This window comes from Chelonoidis abingdonii, chromosome 11 (genome assembly GCF_003597395.2).
Source record: "Chelonoidis abingdonii isolate Lonesome George chromosome 11, CheloAbing_2.0, whole genome shotgun sequence".
Taxonomy (NCBI): Eukaryota; Metazoa; Chordata; order Testudines; family Testudinidae; genus Chelonoidis; species Chelonoidis abingdonii.
Genome location: NC_133779.1, coordinates 37,722,636 through 37,740,987, shown reverse-complemented (window position 1 = coordinate 37,740,987; position 18,352 = coordinate 37,722,636). Strand labels below are relative to the sequence as shown.

Sequence of the window (18,352 nt, the reverse complement as noted above, 5' to 3'; positions counted from 1 at the left end):
TTGTTCCAAAACCACCTCCAGTGACACTTCAGCCTGGAATGCCTCATACCAGCAAAGGGCTATGGTCAGGCAGATGTCATGTTAGTTCTAGTTTCTTTCCTTCCTCTTCCCAGCTGCCCTGACTTGTGTGTGTGCCCATTGTGTGCCTTGCATGTATGCCCCATTCCACTGACCAAATAACTTCCTCCTCCTCTTTCCCTCCCCCCTATTCAGTTCCTGGCATACCCCACAGCCTCCCCAGAAGGGACAGAGGGTCATAAACTGCCCCTGACGGTTCAGACATCCAGGTCTGCTCCAGCTGGGACCCCCCGTGTGGCCTCGCCAGCTCTGGGGTGTTCGGCAGCTTCTGCTCCTGCCACCCGACTCCCGCGTAGCTGTCATCCTTGCTCCCATGCTATGGGTTAAATGGATCGGCAGGTTTAGGGCAGTCGAGCATGATGGATGAACTGGAGTCTGTCCATTTGGTTCCGAAGGAGAGGGGTCGGGCGAGAGACCCCTTTCTCCAGCAGTGAGCGAAGTGAAGCCGCAGTGCAGGATTGCAGGAGCTTTGCATTGTGCTGCCTGACTGGACTCTCTTGTCTGAAGGGAGTTGTAGCCACTTGTGTTGCTAATTAACTTGCCTCCCTTTCCCTACAGAGCTTCACCCTTCTTTAATTCCACCCCCAGATCGGGTTTATAAAGCCCCATCCGATCCTCACCCAGATCCTGTCGAGCGCTGCCGAGACCACGTTGACTTTCGACTCCTTTGTCATGCCCATGCTCTGCCCCCCAGTACCGTGGACCTCGCCGCACTTTGGGGCCTACATCCTCCTTCCCACCAAGCTGATGCGCTGTGTAGAGGGGGCCATCCAGCACCAGCTCCTGCTGGAGGAGTGTCCCCGCAGCAACCTGCACTCAGTCCTGGACGCCTTGAACCAGCTGGGCAACTGCCCCTGGAAGATCAACCAACCCGTGCTGGATATCATCATCTCCATCTTCAATGCCAAGGGCAGTGAGAAGCTGGACGTCCCGCCGCCCCTCTCGGAGGCCCCCAAGCCATCCGTGGCCCTCCACGTGGGCCCTGGCACTCCCTGGAGCAAGTCGTCCCTGAAACGCGAGCTGACGCAGTGCAGGAAGAAGATGGCAGAAATGTACAGCCTGCGGATGGACGCCCTCTACAAGCTCTCCATAGCCAACCACATGAGGGATAAGGTGTTCTGGTTCCCCCACAACATGGACTTCCGGGGCAGGACCTATCCCTGCCCACCCTACTTCAACCATTTGGGCAGTGACATCACCCGGGCCATTCTGCTATTCGCAGAGGGAAAGCCACTGGGGGCGCGTGGCCTTGACTGGCTCAAGATCCACCTTATTAACCTGACGGGGCTGAAGAAGAAGAACTCTCTGCAGGAGCGGCTGGCCTACGCCAACGAGATAATGGAGGAGATCCTGGACTCTGCTGACAACCCACTGACGGTATGGAGCGGGGATGGTCTCTCTGGCTTTAGAGGGAGCCCAGAACAAGCCTAGCACTGCTAGCCCTCGGGGAGAGGCATCAGGAACTAAGCGACAAAGCAGTAGCCTGGAATCCAGGACCTCTCGAAGCTGCACTCAGCTCAGGTCCACGCTACAAGCTTGTGCGGGCAGAGCTGTGTCGGTCAGAGGTGCAAAGAGCTGTGATTTCCTGACCAATCCAGCTGTGCCTGCAAAAGCCCCAGTGTAGATGCAGTTATACCGGCAGATCTTGCTGTTACTGGGGTGGCTTGTTTCGCTCAGTGGGGCTGAAATAAACCCTGCTGGCAGCAGCACCGGTTTGCCAGTAGAAGCTGTGTTTGCACTAGGAGCTCTTCGCTGGTATTGTATCTGGCATTGCTACGCCGGCAAAGTGCCTCTAGTCTAGACTTGGCCTCCGTGATACTGTGAGGCTTCAAATACAGAAGCGCCCAGAGTGGAAGCCAGTGAGCACCCACCCAGCCTGGGTGGCTTTATTAATATTCCAGTAGCACCCTGAAGTCCCAGTCGAGACTGTGCTAGGCCTAATGAGAGACGGGCATTGCCCTGAAGCTCTTCCAGTCTAACTATGCGCAACAGGAAGGGTTGAAGAGGGATGCTGAGGCTAGGTCTACACTAGAAACTTTTGCTGGTATAATAGTGTGTGTTAGGGGTGTGATCTGCCACATTTTTATACTGGCGAAAGCCTTTGTGTCAATGTGGTTATACTGGCAAAAGGTGGTACTGCATATTTCATTGAGGGGAAGGATAGCTCAGTGATTTGAGCATTGGCCTGTTAAACCCAGGGTTGTGAGTTCAGTCCTTGAGGGGCCACTTAGGGATCTGGGGCAAAAATCTGTCTGGGGATTGGTCCTGCTTTGAGCAGGGGTTGGATTAGATACCTCCTGAGGTCCCTTCCAACCCTGAGATTCTGTGATACGGGGAGCCGGGATACGCTCTATCGCCAAAGCCCATTTTTGCCAGTAGAACCTGTCTCTCTGCTAGGAGGTGCTGCCGATACAGCCGTGCCAGCAAACCTTTCCTAGCGTGGACTGGCCCACCAGTGAGTGGGGCGACTTGCCAGAGGTTGTGCTGCAGGTCAGTGGCGGGAGACGTGGCTCCTGGTTCTGACCCAGTTCAGTACCCAGGGGCTCTTCTACTCTAGTGCTGAGATGCTCTTCCCCCCCCCCCCCCCCAGGGCAGAAAGTGGTGGATGGACACTGATGAACCCTGGCAGGCCTTGGCGTGCTGCATGGAGATAGCCAAGGCTTTGAGATCGCCGGACCCCACAGCCTACATCTCTCACTTCCCCATTCATCAGGTAAAGGGCCTGGGGACTTCTGGATTCCTCCTACATGGGGCAGAGAGCTTGGGGAGCTAACAGAAACTCTGCAGGGAGAGAGCAGAGAGATGTGGGAGGCTCTGGGTCACAAAGGCTGTTGGAACTGCAGTGGTGCTTGGGTTCGACCTGTAAGGAAACAGACCCTAATTTGCTCCCCATGACAAGGACCAGGCCACTTTCCAGTGCTTCCCGTTCCAGGGTATAGACGGGAAGGATCAGAGTGCACAAATCCCTGGTCTCTTCCTCATTAGCTGCCAGGCCTGTTATCTGGGTATTTGTATGGCTGCCATCCCCATAGTCTCTAAACCTCTCACAAGGATCTGTAGATTCAGTCTCTCTACACACTCCTGCGGGGTAGGGAAGCATCACTAACTATGCTGTGCAGATGGGGAAACTGAGTCACAAAGCTGAAGTGACTCCCCCATGAGTTTGTAGCAGAGCTGGGAATAGAATCCAGCCTGACCCCGTGTTGCTTTGGATCAGGCAGGCTTGCTGCGGATAGCAGTCGTGGCTGCAGTCTCTGAAAGGCACTGCAACTGCTTGGTATATGCCCGGGGTGGGGGGAGGGTGTATGGGTGTGTCTCTCTCCTAGGCTGTAGCCAGAGGGCTTATGTCAGCTGTTCTGGGTCCTTGCTCATCTGGTCTGAGGGCTGGAGCAGAGCAGCTCTGCTGGCTGGAAGGATGAAAGCCTGACTCTGGATGAGGGCAGAGATAGCTCCTGCTGCGCTAAATGATGCGAGTCCAAGTGCTTCGTGCTCACAGCACGACCAGGCCCGACTGGGCAGTGGAAGCAGAATAACCCTGAGTTTGGTCTACTCATGCTGCCTCCTTGCTAGCAGGGGCTGCCCTTACCATCCAGAGAGGAGCTGCGGCAGAAAGGATCAGTTGGTCTCATTAACCTTAGCCCAGTCCTTTTGCCCAGCTCCATTCCCTCAGGCAGCATTGTCAGCACAGCCAGAGTGCATCTGGCAAAGGCCTGTGTCATCAGAGAGACCTCGTCGTTAACATTTCCCTGCAAGAGGTGTCTGTGTTTCTCCCCTTAGAGGCTGGATGGTCCAGGGGGAGTGTGTGTCAGAAACTAACCCTAATGACTCGGATCTCGGTGTGACAGCGAAAGCCTATGGGGATGGGGGCGGAATGGAAAATCAAAGATCAAGCAGAGGTGCTGGGAGTCACTTAACAGCTGACCCATCAACCTCCCGTTGACAGAAGCCGTTCTAACGTGGGAGCACAGCTGCCATGGGCCTGTGGATCCCGTTTCACCTCTCTGCAGAGGTGGGACAGGGTGGTCCTTTCTCCTGGTGGCTTCAGTCCCCCTCAATATAGACACTGTAGCAGGAGTGGTGGGAGGGTATTGAGCATCAAGGTTCAAAGTATGTGTTGCAGGGTGGATTGATTGAAAGCACCTGGCAGAAAGGCTCGATTTAAGTCAGCAATTTGAATCAGCTTTTCTTTTTCTAAAAAAGAAGTGCGTTCTCATTGCTTGAGATAACCATTAAAACATGTTGATTTACAGCTAAACAGAGCCTTTACATTGGATTTGGAACATCTATTTTCTACCTGTTAGGGACCGCTAGAAAAATACATTTATTTAACCAATTATACAGCTTAACATTTTCAGACTCTTATTAATTGAACATTTTTAATATGTTAGGAAATGGGGAATAACACATTGCTTAGTTACTAGGTAATTAACTTTTTCCTCATGATTTGTGTCAAGCTGTGTTAGGATGGTAACTGGAATGTAATGAAACACACAACAGCATATAAACATTCACACTCTTAAATGTTTTGGACTGATAAACTTCTCTTATCAAAACATGTTTCAGATTTTCAACTAAATGGTTTATTAAACAGAGGGATTAACCACAGTCAGTGAACTAAACTGATTATTTCAGGTCAGCCTGGGAAAATGTTCAAATAAGCCTAAATGAAAGTGACTGGAGCTTAAAATCTTACTCACCTAAGTCTCTTGAAAATGAGAGTCTCCTAAGTTACTTACATGGATCTTTTGTACCATATTTATAAAGTTTGACTTCCGAAGTTGGATGTTTATTGCCTTTGATTCTTTCTTTATACAGAAAAGCAACCTTTAACGCAAAGTTTTTGGTAGAGGCTCATGGATTCAGCATATTTTTTTTATTTAAATGCTTTAAAAGATTATAATAAATTTAGGCCTTAACATATTTTGTATTAAATTCAGATTTCATTTTAAACAGGTTTATTTTTTTTAAAGAAAATGTTGTTGTTTAAATAAAATAAGAAAAATCAGTTTTAAAAATTTTGTTTTCAAAAACATAGATTTTTATCCACCTGCCTGTTGCATTTTAACTCTCTCCCCCTCCCTCCCTTGCTTGGTTCACACCAGGCATGGTTTTGTCCGTGTTGTCCCAGGCTGACCTAGGCCCCCCGGCAGCTGGCGATCTGGCTGTTGTGGGAGATTGCTCAGTGGAGCATCTGTCCGGTCACCTAGACTGCAGTGCCATGCTTGGGACAGGTCGATGGTAGGTTTGGTGGGGGCCCAACCAAACCCTCAGAGTTGAACACCCCAGAGTTTCGGGAGAGCTGAGATCTGGAGCAAAACTCTGGCTCAAATGCCTCTTTGGTTTCAGGAAGGCTTTCCAAGCAACAGAGATGGGGCAGCCTGGCCCAGTGGCTCGAGCACTGGTCTGGGAGTCTGGAACCCTGGTGTCTATTCCTGGCACTACCATGGACGGGTTGTGAGACCTTGGGCAATTCCCTGCCCTTCTCTGGGTCGGTCTCCCCTCCCACCTTTTTTGTCTCATATCTACTTCAGTTGTAAGCTCTTCTGGACTGCCTCTTACTATGTTTGTACAGCCCCTAGCACAATGGTGCTCCTAGAATACAAACAAAAAAAGGAAACATTTTAATTATTGTTCTATATCATTTTTATTTTTTAATTCCAGTGAAAACTTACTGTGAGTAGAGAGGGGGGCTGATTTTATAAACGTCCCATGCCATGTTTGCAACCCCATCATTGCAGCATCAGGCTAGTGCCTGAGACTCAGACTGTGACACAGACGGGAGGTGAAAGAGAAACCAATAAGTCCTTTGTCCCTGCTGGAAAAAGTAAAAAAGCAAAAACGGTGCAAAGTCAGCAAAAAAAATTCTTCTCTCCTGAGCAGTTTCCAGTGACATTGGTGAGAGCATGAGAAAGTCAGTGGGAATTGGGTGCCTAACTCCCTTAGGCTTCACTGAAAATCTCAGCCTTGGTTTTTAACCAGGCATTGCCCCTTTAAATTGCCAGGCTCTCAGTCCCACCCTCCATTCTTCCTGCTCGCAGGATGGCTCTTGCAACGGGCTGCAGCACTACGCCGCGCTGGGGCGTGACGTCATCGGCGCCACCTCGGTCAACCTGATGCCATGTGACAGCCCCCAGGACGTGTACAGCAGAGTGGCCCAGCAGGTGAGACAGCGCCGGTAACCCTGGCAGGTCCCTACAGTTCACCCCTCTGTGTGGATCCACCGTGGAGCTGGTGGTCAGTGTCCCCGAGCAGGATGATGCAGTTCCTGTCCTCTGGGGGAGAGGAGAGGCTGAGATAGACGGCACTATGCATGTAGCAGACTCAGTAGACATTAGCTGATTGGAATCCAGCGCCGGACTGTCCCTCTCTCCCCTAGAGGGAAGCACTGCTGTGGCCACAGTGAAAATCCAGCTGAGATTGTGCTAGAAAAGGGGAGGGTGTGATCACAGTAGACAGAGAAGGAGCTGTGATTGAGAAATCCCCAAGCCCTAAACTATCCCCATGCTACTTCTGTCTGGGTTTGCCCAGGGTTTGCCCATGTGCAGATGGGGATTTGGTGAGACAGGGTCTCCAAGCAGCAGGGAGATGCTCCACTTGAGTTGCTAGCACCTGGCCAGCACATAGGTGGGGAATTGTCTTTCTTTTGGGCAACATGGGAAACTGATCTCCATGGCACATTCAGTCCTTGGCCTCTCTTCAGAGACTGGGGTTTTCTTGGCATGTTTTGCAATATGAAATCGGCCTGCTGGGAACTGGACTGAGACCTGCCACATTCTTTCCACACACAGAAATTATCCTTAGCTGTTATCTAGAGCTTTTCATCTGTGGATCACCAAGGTCAAATATCGTTATCCCGTTTTCAGATGAGGAAACCGAGGCACAGAGAGCGGCTCACCCAGAGGGTCACTGGCAGAGCCAGGAACAGAACCCTGGTCTACCAAGGCTTGGTCCAGTGCTCAATCCACTCTGCTACATGGTGCACCTGACAGCCATTGGGTGCTGTGCCAGCATAGGGGTGCAAAGGCTCCGTATCACAATACCAGTGCCCTGAGCTGGTGTCTCTGTGGTCCAGAAACTCCCTAGTTCCTCAGCTAGTGGCCTCTGTTATCCAGGGTGGCTGGCATGGGCCACAGTGTCTGTCGTGTAGGGGGGCGTTTCCTAGTGCAAACTAGTGGTCTTGGATTGGTTTCTCCACAGTCTGTGTAGAGGGGGTGCAGCCCAGCTGGGCTCTGGGGCTCCCTCGATGACCCTATTCCTATCATAGAATATCAGGATTGGAAGGGACCTCAGGAGGGTAGGCAGGTCTTGATTCAGCGGCGGCAGGATCATGGCATCTCCCCCTTGGTTCATCTCCACGCTGCCCTAGGTAGAAGAATTCCGGAAGCAGGATGCCCAGGAGGGCATGAAGGTCGCCCAGGTCCTGGACGGCTTCATCAGCCGCAAGGTGGTGAAGCAGACAGTGATGACAGTGGTCTATGGCGTCACCAGGTACGGAGGGAGGCTGCAGATAGAGAAGCGGCTCAAGGAGATCGACGGCTTCCCACAGGTAGGACGTCCACCCCGGCTTCCCCTCTGTCTTGTCTGTGGCTGCTGCCACTGGTGCCTGGCTGAGTTTTGTGAAGTGCCTGTTTCCCTGTGGAGATATTTCCCTTTTCCTCCTCCCTGGCGCTGCCCTGCCCTCTGGGTCCTGCTAGGCTAGATCCAGGGCAGGGGATTCAGCGAGTGGGGTGGAATGGGAGCCCCTTTCTCTGCCTTTCGCAGGATGGGGAGGATTCTTCAGTCAGCTGTATCCTGTCCCTTTGGTTTCCAGCATTGTCATCTGTTGCCCAGCCTCTCTGACAGTCATAGGCCTCCGCTGGTGTCTTGTACAATAAGAGACTGTTCTGCTCCCTCGGGGGGTCGTATTGGCTCCCCAAACTCCCAGATGTCTGTCTCCTTGCAGCCTGCTGGTGTCTGGGCTGGGCTAATGGCATCTCCTGCAGAGCAGAGGGTTCCCCTCGGCACTTCTCAGTGGCTTGTAGTCCCTGTTACTTACATGGCCAGTAACGCAGCGCAGAGGCCGGCAGGGTGCCCAGTGACTTGGCCCTCCTCCCATGGGAGAGGAGAGTCGTGTTAAGTGCCAGAGCTCAGCTTCCTCTCCACCCACTCGTCAGCCAGATCAGGGTTCGGATTCCTGGCTCCGCTGACTTGCAGCGAGATCTTGGGTCTCAGCTAGCCCAGGTGTGAAGACAGGTTCTGTGAGGCGGTAACCCTGGAGGGGAGGGAGACGCGTTAGCAGCGGCTCATCCCGGCTGTGGTCCTTCGGGTGAGAAGGCAGGCATGCCTTCATCACAGGGACTCCCACTTCTCCCAAGGGGAGCCCCTCACCCTGTCTCTGATCCACACAGGAGTATGTCTGGGAGGCGTCACATTACCTCGTCCAGCAAGTGTTCAGCAGCCTCAAGGAGATGTTCTCAGGGACTCGAGAGATCCAGGTAAGATCCCTGCTCCTTTTCTCCCTCTCTCTATCCTTCCTGCTTTTCCCCTCTCTCCCCTCCTCTTCTGGCTTCCCTGTGTGCTGGGAGAGCAGCGCCGCAGAGCTCCTGGGAGTGCTAAAGGCAGAGGAGCGGGGGGACAGCAGCCCCTAGAGATTGTCTCCTCCCATCACCCCGGGGAATACAGCCCAATCTCTAATGCCAGCCCTGCTCAGGAAGTGAATCGGGACCACTAGATCCAGCATCTCAAGCAGCAGGTCTCTGTGGGATCCTAGCCTCAAGGAGCATTCCTGACTCCCATCCAGGTGGAATGACTCCCCCGGGGGATGGGGCTGGAGGGTGTTGTGCCATCCATGGTGGGTGGGGACGTTATGGGATGAATCTGTCCTTAGAACCCCTGGAGCCTCCAGGGCTCGTGGCCCGCTGAGTCAGTGCTCTGTGGAAGCTGCTCACTCCAGTCTGTCCCTGCAGATCTGGCTGACGGAGAGCGCCCGGCTCATCGCCAAGTCCGGGAACACGGTGGAGTGGGTTACCCCGCTGGGCCTCCCCATCGTGCAGCCGTACCATCGGGCCAAGTCCACAGTGGTGAGTGCCAAGGGGAGCAGAGGTACCGGCAGCTTGTGAGCTGGGACCTGGGTATGGAACATGGGGATCTAGACTGACGCCCTGCCAACCACCGCCTTGGACCGAGGGCATTAAGGGGCAGCGTGGCGAAGTCTCCAGCCTGTGTATGTGTGGGTACCATGCTGGGCAGGCTCCAGCCAGCGGGGGTGCTGAATCTAGTTGTGTTATACATGCCCGTAGTACAGTGAAGTCTCCCGTAGGAGGGTTTGTGAGGGATGGGTATGGTGTCAGGCCGCTCTCTCTCCCCCCTTCCTGCTGACTCACCAGGGTAATTAATCATTTGGACTCCAGGAGGTGAGCCCAGCATGAGGCAGAGAAACAGGATGGGAAGTGGTTCCTAAGGGTTCATGTGACTCACTCTCGCTCCGGTCCCACACTCATCCTCGCTGATCCCCTTCCTCCTTCCCATAGTCAGTCTAGTCATCTCAGCAGCTCTCTCCCTCCCGCTCCACCTGACTAATTCAGCAACTGAGATTCTTGGAAGTGGGAGGAGTTTGTCCCTGAGAGGAAGAGACCAGAGGGGGCTTGTATGAGCACTGACGTGCAGGGATGAATCAGCTCTGGGGTGGGGCCAACAGCGGAGCCAGCATCCTTGGGGGGCTGAAGGGTGAGTCAGCAGGACGAAGTCAGGATGTTATTTAAGAGTAGTGGAGCTGGCGAGTAACCACGGCTCCCCGAAGGCTCGATGACGAGACCCTCACATGGTGCCGACGTGGGCAATTTTCCGGCACATCAGCAGGGAAACAGATTCCTGCTTGCCCAACTGCACACACAGTCTACCCCGTCTCCTAGCCACTGGCACACCACGTCCCAGCAGTTATGGGGCAGTTCAGGGCAGCCTGCCTGTCTCCAAGCCACTGATTTGTTCTGCTGCATTTCCCAGTTCTGCTGGTGAGATAAAGGCCTTTAAAGTCAGGGAGCCTGGGAGCCGGTGAGCCTAGCCGCCGGACTCCTTCCGGGAATCATGCTAGTCAGCAGGATGACGGCTCCTGCCCACTTGCAAAGATCTGAAGTAGGCTGTTCTAATCTGGCCATGGGCTCCAAGCCCTGGGAGCTGGCCGGGCCAGTCCTGGTCCTAGGCTCTGCACAACGCATGCTCGGCACCTATTGCTGGCATGAGCCACTCTCCAAGGGTGGCGTGCCTGGGACTCTCTGGCAATGGGTGATTGTGTCTCTCTGCAGCTGAGTCTGGTCTCTGTATCTCTCCCTCTCTAGCTGAACAGCACCATGCAAACCCTGAGTCTGAACGTGCGCTTTGACGCCAACCAGTAAGTACCAGACTGCGAGTGCTCGGTGCAGACTCTGTGTTCCTTTCCCCTCAGGCTGAGTGATTCCCCCGCCCCGCCCCGGTGTAGCCTGGAGATGGGGGAGCCCTCACCTCCAGGCAGTTTGGAGACAAAACCCTCCCATCAGCAGAGCTTAGCAGCTGAGCCCACAGAGGAGAGACAGGCACTGGTCAGGGCTGCTGCGGGTACTCACACGCTCCTGCTTTCCTTACCTCATGCTGCCCAGTAGGCATAGGGGGTGGCAAGGGAGGAAGGTCCAGAGGGAATCCAGCAGCGTCCGTGGACAGCGCTGGGGGTGTAGGGCCGTAGCACCCGGCGTGGGATTCCTGGAGAGGGCAGCATCTGCCACCTGCTCCCTTGTGTCCATGGGTCGGGGGGGGGGCAGCCCCAGAGCTCCCGTCACCCCAGGGAATGCAGCCCAGGCTCCATCCCACCTGTACTCTGCCCACTGGATCCAGTCCCCTCCGAGCGTGCAGTCCTGGTTTGCGTTACCCTGACAGCAGGTCCTGGGCACTCTGCCTCCCGCCTCTGGCCATGGTGGGCAGCCGGGCTGTCTGACTGTTCCGTGCTCCGCTGCAGGAAACCGGATACGATGAAGCAGAAGAATGCCTTCCCACCTAACTTCATCCACTCGCTGGACTCCACGCACATGATGCTGACGGCACTGCACTGCCACAGGTAGGGCCGCCTCAGGGCATCCTTGGGGCTACTCTAGCACTGATGGAGGCAAATCCGCAGGGTTGAGCTGCCCCTGCCGGGGTCCAGCCCTGCTCCTCCAGCTGGCAGCCCCTCCCCCCATGGGCCTGCGATCAGGGAGGTGCTGTGCCCAGGGCACTAGGCAGTGCCACAAGGGATGGCAGCTCACGGAGGCCCCTGTGCTGGTGCCAGCAGGAGGATTTGGCTGCCGAGGCAGGGCCTGGGCTGACATCAGAGAAGAGGGAGAGTCTGTGCAGGCAACACCTGACCCAGCTGCTCTGCTGCCTTTCAGACGGGGCCTGACGTTCGTCTCGGTCCATGACTGCTACTGGACCCACGCACTGACGGTGGATGTCATGAACCAGGTAGAGCCCAGCTCCACCCCCGTGTGAGCAGAGCCTCTTTCACTGACCCAGCACCAGGGGGCTCACCAGGTGCTGGCCCCTGTCCCTGGCTCTGAAAAGCGTCTCCTGCCCCTGCCCCTGCCCCTGCCCCAATTACGTGGGTCTCCTTTCCCTCCCCACCATGTAGTCTGATTGGCTGTTGGTGACCAAGGCAACGCACCTGCAAAAGACAGAGTGCCAAGATGGCACCTGCTGATGCCCCTCAGTCCCAGCCCGCAGCCCCCAGCCCTGGGCTTTGCAGACATGTAGCTCTGCCATTGCCCCTCGCTTGTCATGCACGGCCCTTCCTGGGGTGTTAGCCCCGGGCTTCCCTCCGTTCCCAGCCCTCGACCCGCAGCCCCCTGCCCCCAGCCTTGGGCTCCCCAGGCACATAGCTCTGCCATTGCCCCTTGCTCGTAATGCACAGCCCTTCCTGGGGTGTTAGCCCCAGGCTTCCCTCCAGCTCAGCTGACAGCCCTTGACCCGCAACCCCTCGCTGTGCTCTGTGCTCTGCAGGTGCACCCCACCGTCAGCCCGGTGAGAATAGGTCTAAATGGAATTTGTCTTGGGGTGAGGGGGGTGCATGCTATTGTATTCCACTCACGTGTGACCTCCATGCGCTGCCAGGTGTGTCGAGAGCAGTTTGTGGAGTTGCACAGCCAGCCCATTCTGCAGGATCTGTCCAGGTTCATGCTGCAGAAATATTGCACTGACTCTCTGTAAGTACCCAGCTCACCCGCCCTCTCTGGGGCTCCTTAAGGGGACTTCCTTTGTTGATTGTGCTGTGTAAGTTACGCAGCCCCACAGCCTCCGGCTTGGAGCCTGTCCACAGTATCCTTCCTCTGGCTGCCTCTGGGCCGCTATAGGACAAGGATGGCCCAGTGGTTAGCGAGCTAGGCTACAGCTAGCCTGGGTTCAATCCCCTGCTCTGCCACAGACTCCCCGTGTGACCTTGGGCATGTCTCTCTGGGCCTCAGCTCCCCATCTGCAAAGGAGGCTGAGATCATTGCCCTGCCTCAGAGGGGCTCTGAGTGCAGTTACTCTGTGAAGGTTGGCAGGTGCTCAGATACTCCGGCCAGATGGGGGTGGCTAGGCACCAAAGACCGATACTGAGATAACATGGAGCACAGGAAGATACTTAATGCTCAAGCGGTCACATAGGGAGAGTCTTATCTTGAAGCTGGTCTGGTGGTTCCTTTGACACTGGGGACCTGTCACCGCCCCCTTGGCTCAGAGCCACGTGCCCACAGACTGCACAGGAGATGTGTGAGAGTCAGGCTGGGAGCAGGAAGGGTTCACATTCCTGTTTAACGCCCCTTTTTGTCGTGGCGTTTTTTGACCCAGGGCTGAGTGGAGGGATAAGAAGTCCCTCGAACACAAGAAGCTGGTGGAGCTGCTGTCCAAGGTTCCTGAGACAGGTATTGTTGTTATGATGATAGTGCCTCCGGGCCACCCGTGAATGCTAGGCACTGGCCAAACACTTCCCTCTGGAGCTGGTTCCCAGGGGCGGCTCCCAGGGTTGAGCCCTCTGACGTGAGTGATTGGAATGAGCCGGCCCCCAGCCCTTCCCCAGCAGTAGCCATGTTTCTAATGACCAGTGTCTTTGAGTTCATCCCGCAATGGGCAGGAGGAACCTACGAGACAGGGCATGGTGCTGTGCTTGAGAGGTGACAGAGACAGAGGCTTGGTCTATGCCTTAAATGTAGGTTGACCTAGCTCCGGTGCTGGAGAGATGTAGCTAAGCCCCAGTGTAGACACAGCTAGGTCAATAAAATTATTCTTCCGTCAACTAGCTACTGCCTCTCGGGGTGGGGTAACCCTTTCTGTCTCTGCAACAAGTGTCTGTAGAACAGTGGCAGGGCTGCAGCGGTACCTCTGTAGTGCTGGTAGTGTAGACACACCTTAGCCTGCCGGATCCTACTCAGGAGCTCGCTTGATCCCCAGGGATCTGTCTCGCGCTGCCAGGAAGGCTGGGTGAGCATCACTATCTTCCCTGTGTCTGGCTGCCAGTCCCGCCCACTCCAGCAGAATCTCCTCCCGGTCCCTGTCCCGAGGTTGGAGTGGATGCACGGCTGGCTGCCCTGTGGATGAGAGAACCTGCACCCTGCCTCCCTGGAACTCCCCCGTGGGGTTTTGCTCTTCGTAGCTAGGGGCACGGGCAGGAAGGCTGGTGCTGTGGTTGAGGCGCTGGGCTGGCTCAGTTCTTGGTTCCACCATGCACTCGCTGTGTGACGCTGGGCAAGTCGCTTCATCTCTGGGCTTCTGTAGCCACTCTGAAATGAGAATGGTACCCACAGCTTCCCCGTGGGTGGGGGAGAGACTGGTAAATATCTGGGGCTGCTGAGGTGCTCCGGCGATGGGGCCAGGGGAGTAGGTAGCTGGGTTCCCTATGACATATTAGACACATGTAAACCTTTTGGGTTCACCTAGAGCCACAGCAGGATTTTCCTATTGTACGTTTTCCAGCACCCTGTCCAGTCTAGATGTAAATGTCCCAGGAGGGGACTCCTACCCCGTCCCTTGAGAGCTAATCCTGCGGTCTGGGAAATCTCGAAGCATTTCCTGAGACGCTGTTTTCCCCTGTCAGTTCCGCCCTGTTGCCCCGTGCCAGCCTAAGGGATCGCTCTGCTTCCTTGGAGTGTGCGTCTGCCAGTGGTTCTCAATTGAGCATGTTCCTCCGTTTCCCCTCCCCAGCACCCCCCTTAGGCAGAGTTTTGCTTGTTTCTTCTCCCCCTGGAAGACAGTCTCCCCAGTGCCTTAATACGTCTTGTTGCTTTTCTCCAAACATTCGGATTTGCCACAAATGAGACATCGTACCAGGGATAGACATTAGGCACATGGGATGGCGATTGCCGAGATGCGGCTGATACTCATGCAGCGGGAGTAAGGCAATTCGTTTAGTTCCCTTAATCCCTAGATGGGCGTCTCTACATTTTCCAAGTCTCCACAGGAGAAGGTGGGAGAAAGTAGCATTGCCGCTCGCTGTTACACAGCTGCCACCCACTGCCCCCAGAGGTGGCTGCATTTCAGTGGCGGGTGAAGCTTTCCTTTTGGGATGACTCTAACTCAGCCATTGCTGAGGCAGCCCTGGCGATCAGGCAGGGCTGGTTTTTACTGCGTGCGGGGCAGACATGCTGCTGCAGTTCTCAGGTGCCCCGAGAGCTGCAATCAGACCCCAGTTTTCAAAGGCTGAGGTGACTTCATCTGTGGGGTCCCCTCTCCGCCCTGGTAGGACATAACCCCCCGCACAGCAAGCTGCCTTTGGCTCCCACCCTGGCATCCAACTTGCCGTGCGAGCCCAGACCAGCTGCAGAGCAGAACCTAACTAGCTTGCATAGATAATCAGAGGTCACCAAGCAAAGGGCCCTTGTCCTGACCCACTGTCTGTCCCTCACTGGTTCTTCGGCAAGGCCTGGTCCACGCAAAGCTAGAAGCATCCTTGCCCCGGTACTGAAGCTGTCCAGCATTGCACCCACCACAGCCTAAGAGGGGGGATAACATGTCCTAGGGTGGGCGTCCTAGCTCCTCCTCCCCTTCCCCCCCCCCCAACCCTCTGCCTCAGGGAATGGGCCGGGCAGTAGGAAGGGTCCTGTGAGTGGTGTGGGCCCCCTGGGGTGGGGTCAGGGAGAGTCAGGCTGATTGCAGCAAAGGGGCTGCAATATGTATCTTGCTGCTCACTCCTCCCTGGAGTGGGGGGCTCATGCAGAGTTTGTGGGGGACGGGGTGTAACCTAGAATTTAAGGCTGCCAGGGCCAATGGGATCGTCTAATCTGAGTGCCTGCATAACACGAGCCAGAGAAGCTCATCCAGCCCGTATCTTGTGGTTAAGCCAGAGCACGTAGTTGAATCCTGTCTCCTAGAATGCTAAGAGATGCCCCCTGTCTCCAACCTGTGCAGCCCCCGCGCTGACCTTCCCTCTGCTCCTTCTTCCCCTCCAGGTGACTTTGACCTGCAGAAGGTGAAGGAATCTACGTATTTCTTCAGCTGAAACGGACCCCGAGCAAGGCCCTGGACTGTCTATCGAACGCTGGCTAATTGGACCAGTGGTGCCAGCCAGCCGAGTCCAGGGTGGGACCTGGCTCGCAGCACCCCCCGTAGAGAACAAGGGGAGACTGTGTCCAGCACCTTGTCCTGGGGGCACAGCAGACAGCTGGCACAGTGCAATTCCCACAGGGGCTGCGTCAGCCTCTCCGCTGTGGAAACGGACCCTACCTGGAGAGTAGGAGCATGTGGCTTCACTAGGAAGTAGGATCTCTGCTTTCACTTGTGCCAGGAGGGGCGTGGCGCTGCCTTTGTATGGTTCTCGCCAGCCCAGCTTTCCCGCTCCTACCTCTGTGCAGAGCTAGAGATCCCTGGCGTCGGGGGATCGCCGACGCTGACTCAAAGACGAGGTTGCTTCGTTCACCGGGAGCCTCTGGCCCCAAACTAAGGTGGAAGGCAAGGGGCTGATTGGGGACTGGCATTCCCTGCGACCTCAGCCTCACACAATTGAGTCTCAGCAAGGGGCCCCCGTTTGCTGCTGGTAACTCAGGTGCTCTAGGCCAATCGATCTGGCCTCTCACCCCCGCTCACTACCCCATGCGTCCAGGGAGACGGAGCCCTCTAGGCCTGGCTTTGAGCACCATCTAGGTCACCCACACCCACGCCAGGCCGGAGCGCTGTCGGTCTGCGGAGTGAAGGGGGCCATGGGTCTAGGATCCTGGTGAGACACCTCTCTTCACTGGATACCTGCGCCAGTAGCTCTGATGGCGCCTTTGCAGGCTAGCCGAGCGAGCCAGAGAACTCCAGGGACAGCAGCATCCTACAACCAAAGGCCCCAGAGTGCTTTAGGATTCTTGGCCAATAAGCTGCTGAATAACCACTTGACTGGGGAGTGAGAACCTGCCCGGCCCTGGTCTCTGCAGCTGCGTAGGACTTTGCTGGGGTTGCCCCCAGTGCGGCACTCAGCCCCTCACTCTTTCTGTTCCTTTTCTCTAGCAGAGTGAAGGGGGGAGATGGCTTCTGGGGAGATGCGCCTCCCCAGGGTAGTGGTTATTCTGCACTGGGGGAAGCCAGTCACTACTGGAGTCCAGAGAAGCCTCCCGTACTGATTCACCCTCTCTCCCTGGTACGCAGAGTCTCACTGGGCACTTTCCAGCGGGGTCTTGTTTTCTGGGATATTGAAGATTCGGCTGCATGGTTTCCGGTGGGGCGGGTGGAGCACCGTACATTAAAGCCCTTTGAAACGTCTCCAGTCGGGGCTGCTTTGTTAGCAAATGTGTTTGTATTCTGGTGGCGTCTAGAGGCCCTCGCTGAGTTCAGGGCTGGTTGGGTCCAGCGCTGCACAGTGAGAGCACGTCCCTACACTGAGGAGCTGACAGGGTCAATGGAAGAGAGAAAGGGTGGCAGGGGAGACTGAGGCACAGAGCAGGGAGATCAGTGGCAGAAATATAGAACCCAGGGCTTCTTACTCAGTCTGCTACCTTATCGCTGGGCTGCTCTGCAGACAGCACTGTGTGGCGGTGTGTACCGTCTCCTGAAGGGGTGGGCAGCCTGAGCCTGAGATGGAGCCAGAATTTATCACTGTACATGGTCAAAGAGCTGTAATAATGTATCAGCATCAGTGCCTCCCCCGCCCTCCCGATCAGCTGTTACCCGGTGTGCAGGAGGCTCTGGGGGGAGGGGGAAGGGGTGACGACATGGCAGGCTCAGGGGAGGGGGCAGGGCTATGGCAGAGCCAGGGGCTGAGCAGTGAGCCCCCCTGGCACATTGGAAAGTTGGTGCCTGTAGCTCCAGCCCCGGAGTCGGTGCCTGTACAAGGAGCCGTATGTAACTTCTGAAGAGCCGCAGGTTGGCTGCCCCCGATCTACTGCAGGGGTGTGTACGCCTAGGGGCTGCCTTTACCAAGCAGCGACTGACTCAGCAGGGGTAAGGAACCCAGCCAAGACCCCTCTCTGCTACCACGGAAGGTATCTCGTGGCTAGACGTGAATCTGGGCTTTGGGCCTGATTCTCAGTTATGCCAAGGCCTCTTCCTGCTTACCCCAGCAACCTCAGGGGGCCTTAAAGGGTCATTACACCTGCAGCCTGAGTGGCTTCAGACTCTGAGATTGAGGCCTGTTGCCTCCAGTATCTGCCGACGGTTTGGGGCGTCCGTTCAGCACAAACCAGAGGGGAGAGCGCCACCTCCCGCGGCACCTGGCTGTTCCTTGGAGGTCTCCCATCCAGTGCCCTCGCCGCCCCCATCCTGGGGAGGTTGAGCTCAGTCTGACTGCAGCATGACAGGCCTCCACTTTCAACCCGTCCCTTTGCCAGGCCTCTGATGAGCTGAGCTGGTCAATGACGTTTCACAGGGCCCAACTCCTCTCATGTCCCTTTTCCAGGCGCACCCTACCCTTGTCACCTCTGGTCTGGTGCAGGCAGCTCGCTGACAGACCCGGCTTGGCTGCTGCTTAATTTCCTTGCTCTTACTTGACCTGGAGTTACTTTGGTTTTTTTCCTTTTCCTCCAGAAGCCAAAGCCATGTGCCATTTAATGCCCTTCAAGTCTGGCTTTACAGGTGTGCGGTTTTGAGCTAATTAAGAGATTTGCACCTGTTGCTAATAACACCAGCAGCTCTGCTTCCAATTGGCCCTAGATTCTGCCTAGGCTTCTAGGGGGGTTAATGAGGGATGGGTCCTGCTCTTTGGGATTCAAAAAAGGGATCAGCCCTTGAGAGAACAAGACTGTGCACAGACAGTAGTGAATGTTCTGGAAGGGGATGTAAGTATTCATGCTTCAGGGCTTAAGCCTACCTCTAACAGTGGCGGGGTCAGGAGGATCCTGGGGGCTGA

General features: G+C 55.6%; 2 protein-coding genes across 2 annotated transcripts in view; both read left to right on the top strand.

Annotated features, from left to right (window-relative positions):
* The window catches only part of POLRMT (RNA polymerase mitochondrial), a 33,263-nt gene extending 16,493 nt beyond the window's left edge, over nt 1-16,770 (top strand). The window contains exons 10-21 of the mRNA XM_032783081.2: nt 667-1,455; nt 2,669-2,791; nt 6,117-6,239; nt 7,445-7,624; nt 8,466-8,552; nt 9,024-9,137; nt 10,392-10,444; nt 11,042-11,140; nt 11,451-11,523; nt 12,169-12,260; nt 12,886-12,959; nt 15,480-16,770. Of these exons, the coding sequence (XP_032638972.1) occupies nt 667-1,455; nt 2,669-2,791; nt 6,117-6,239; nt 7,445-7,624; nt 8,466-8,552; nt 9,024-9,137; nt 10,392-10,444; nt 11,042-11,140; nt 11,451-11,523; nt 12,169-12,260; nt 12,886-12,959; nt 15,480-15,529 (1,857 nt within the window). The 3' untranslated portion in view covers nt 15,530-16,770. The remainder of the gene's footprint in view (nt 1-666; nt 1,456-2,668; nt 2,792-6,116; nt 6,240-7,444; nt 7,625-8,465; nt 8,553-9,023; nt 9,138-10,391; nt 10,445-11,041; nt 11,141-11,450; nt 11,524-12,168; nt 12,261-12,885; nt 12,960-15,479) is intronic.
* The window catches only part of RNF126 (ring finger protein 126), a 395,779-nt gene that overhangs the window by 54,919 nt on the left and 322,508 nt on the right, over nt 1-18,352 (top strand). The gene's annotated exons all lie outside the window — the stretch shown is intronic.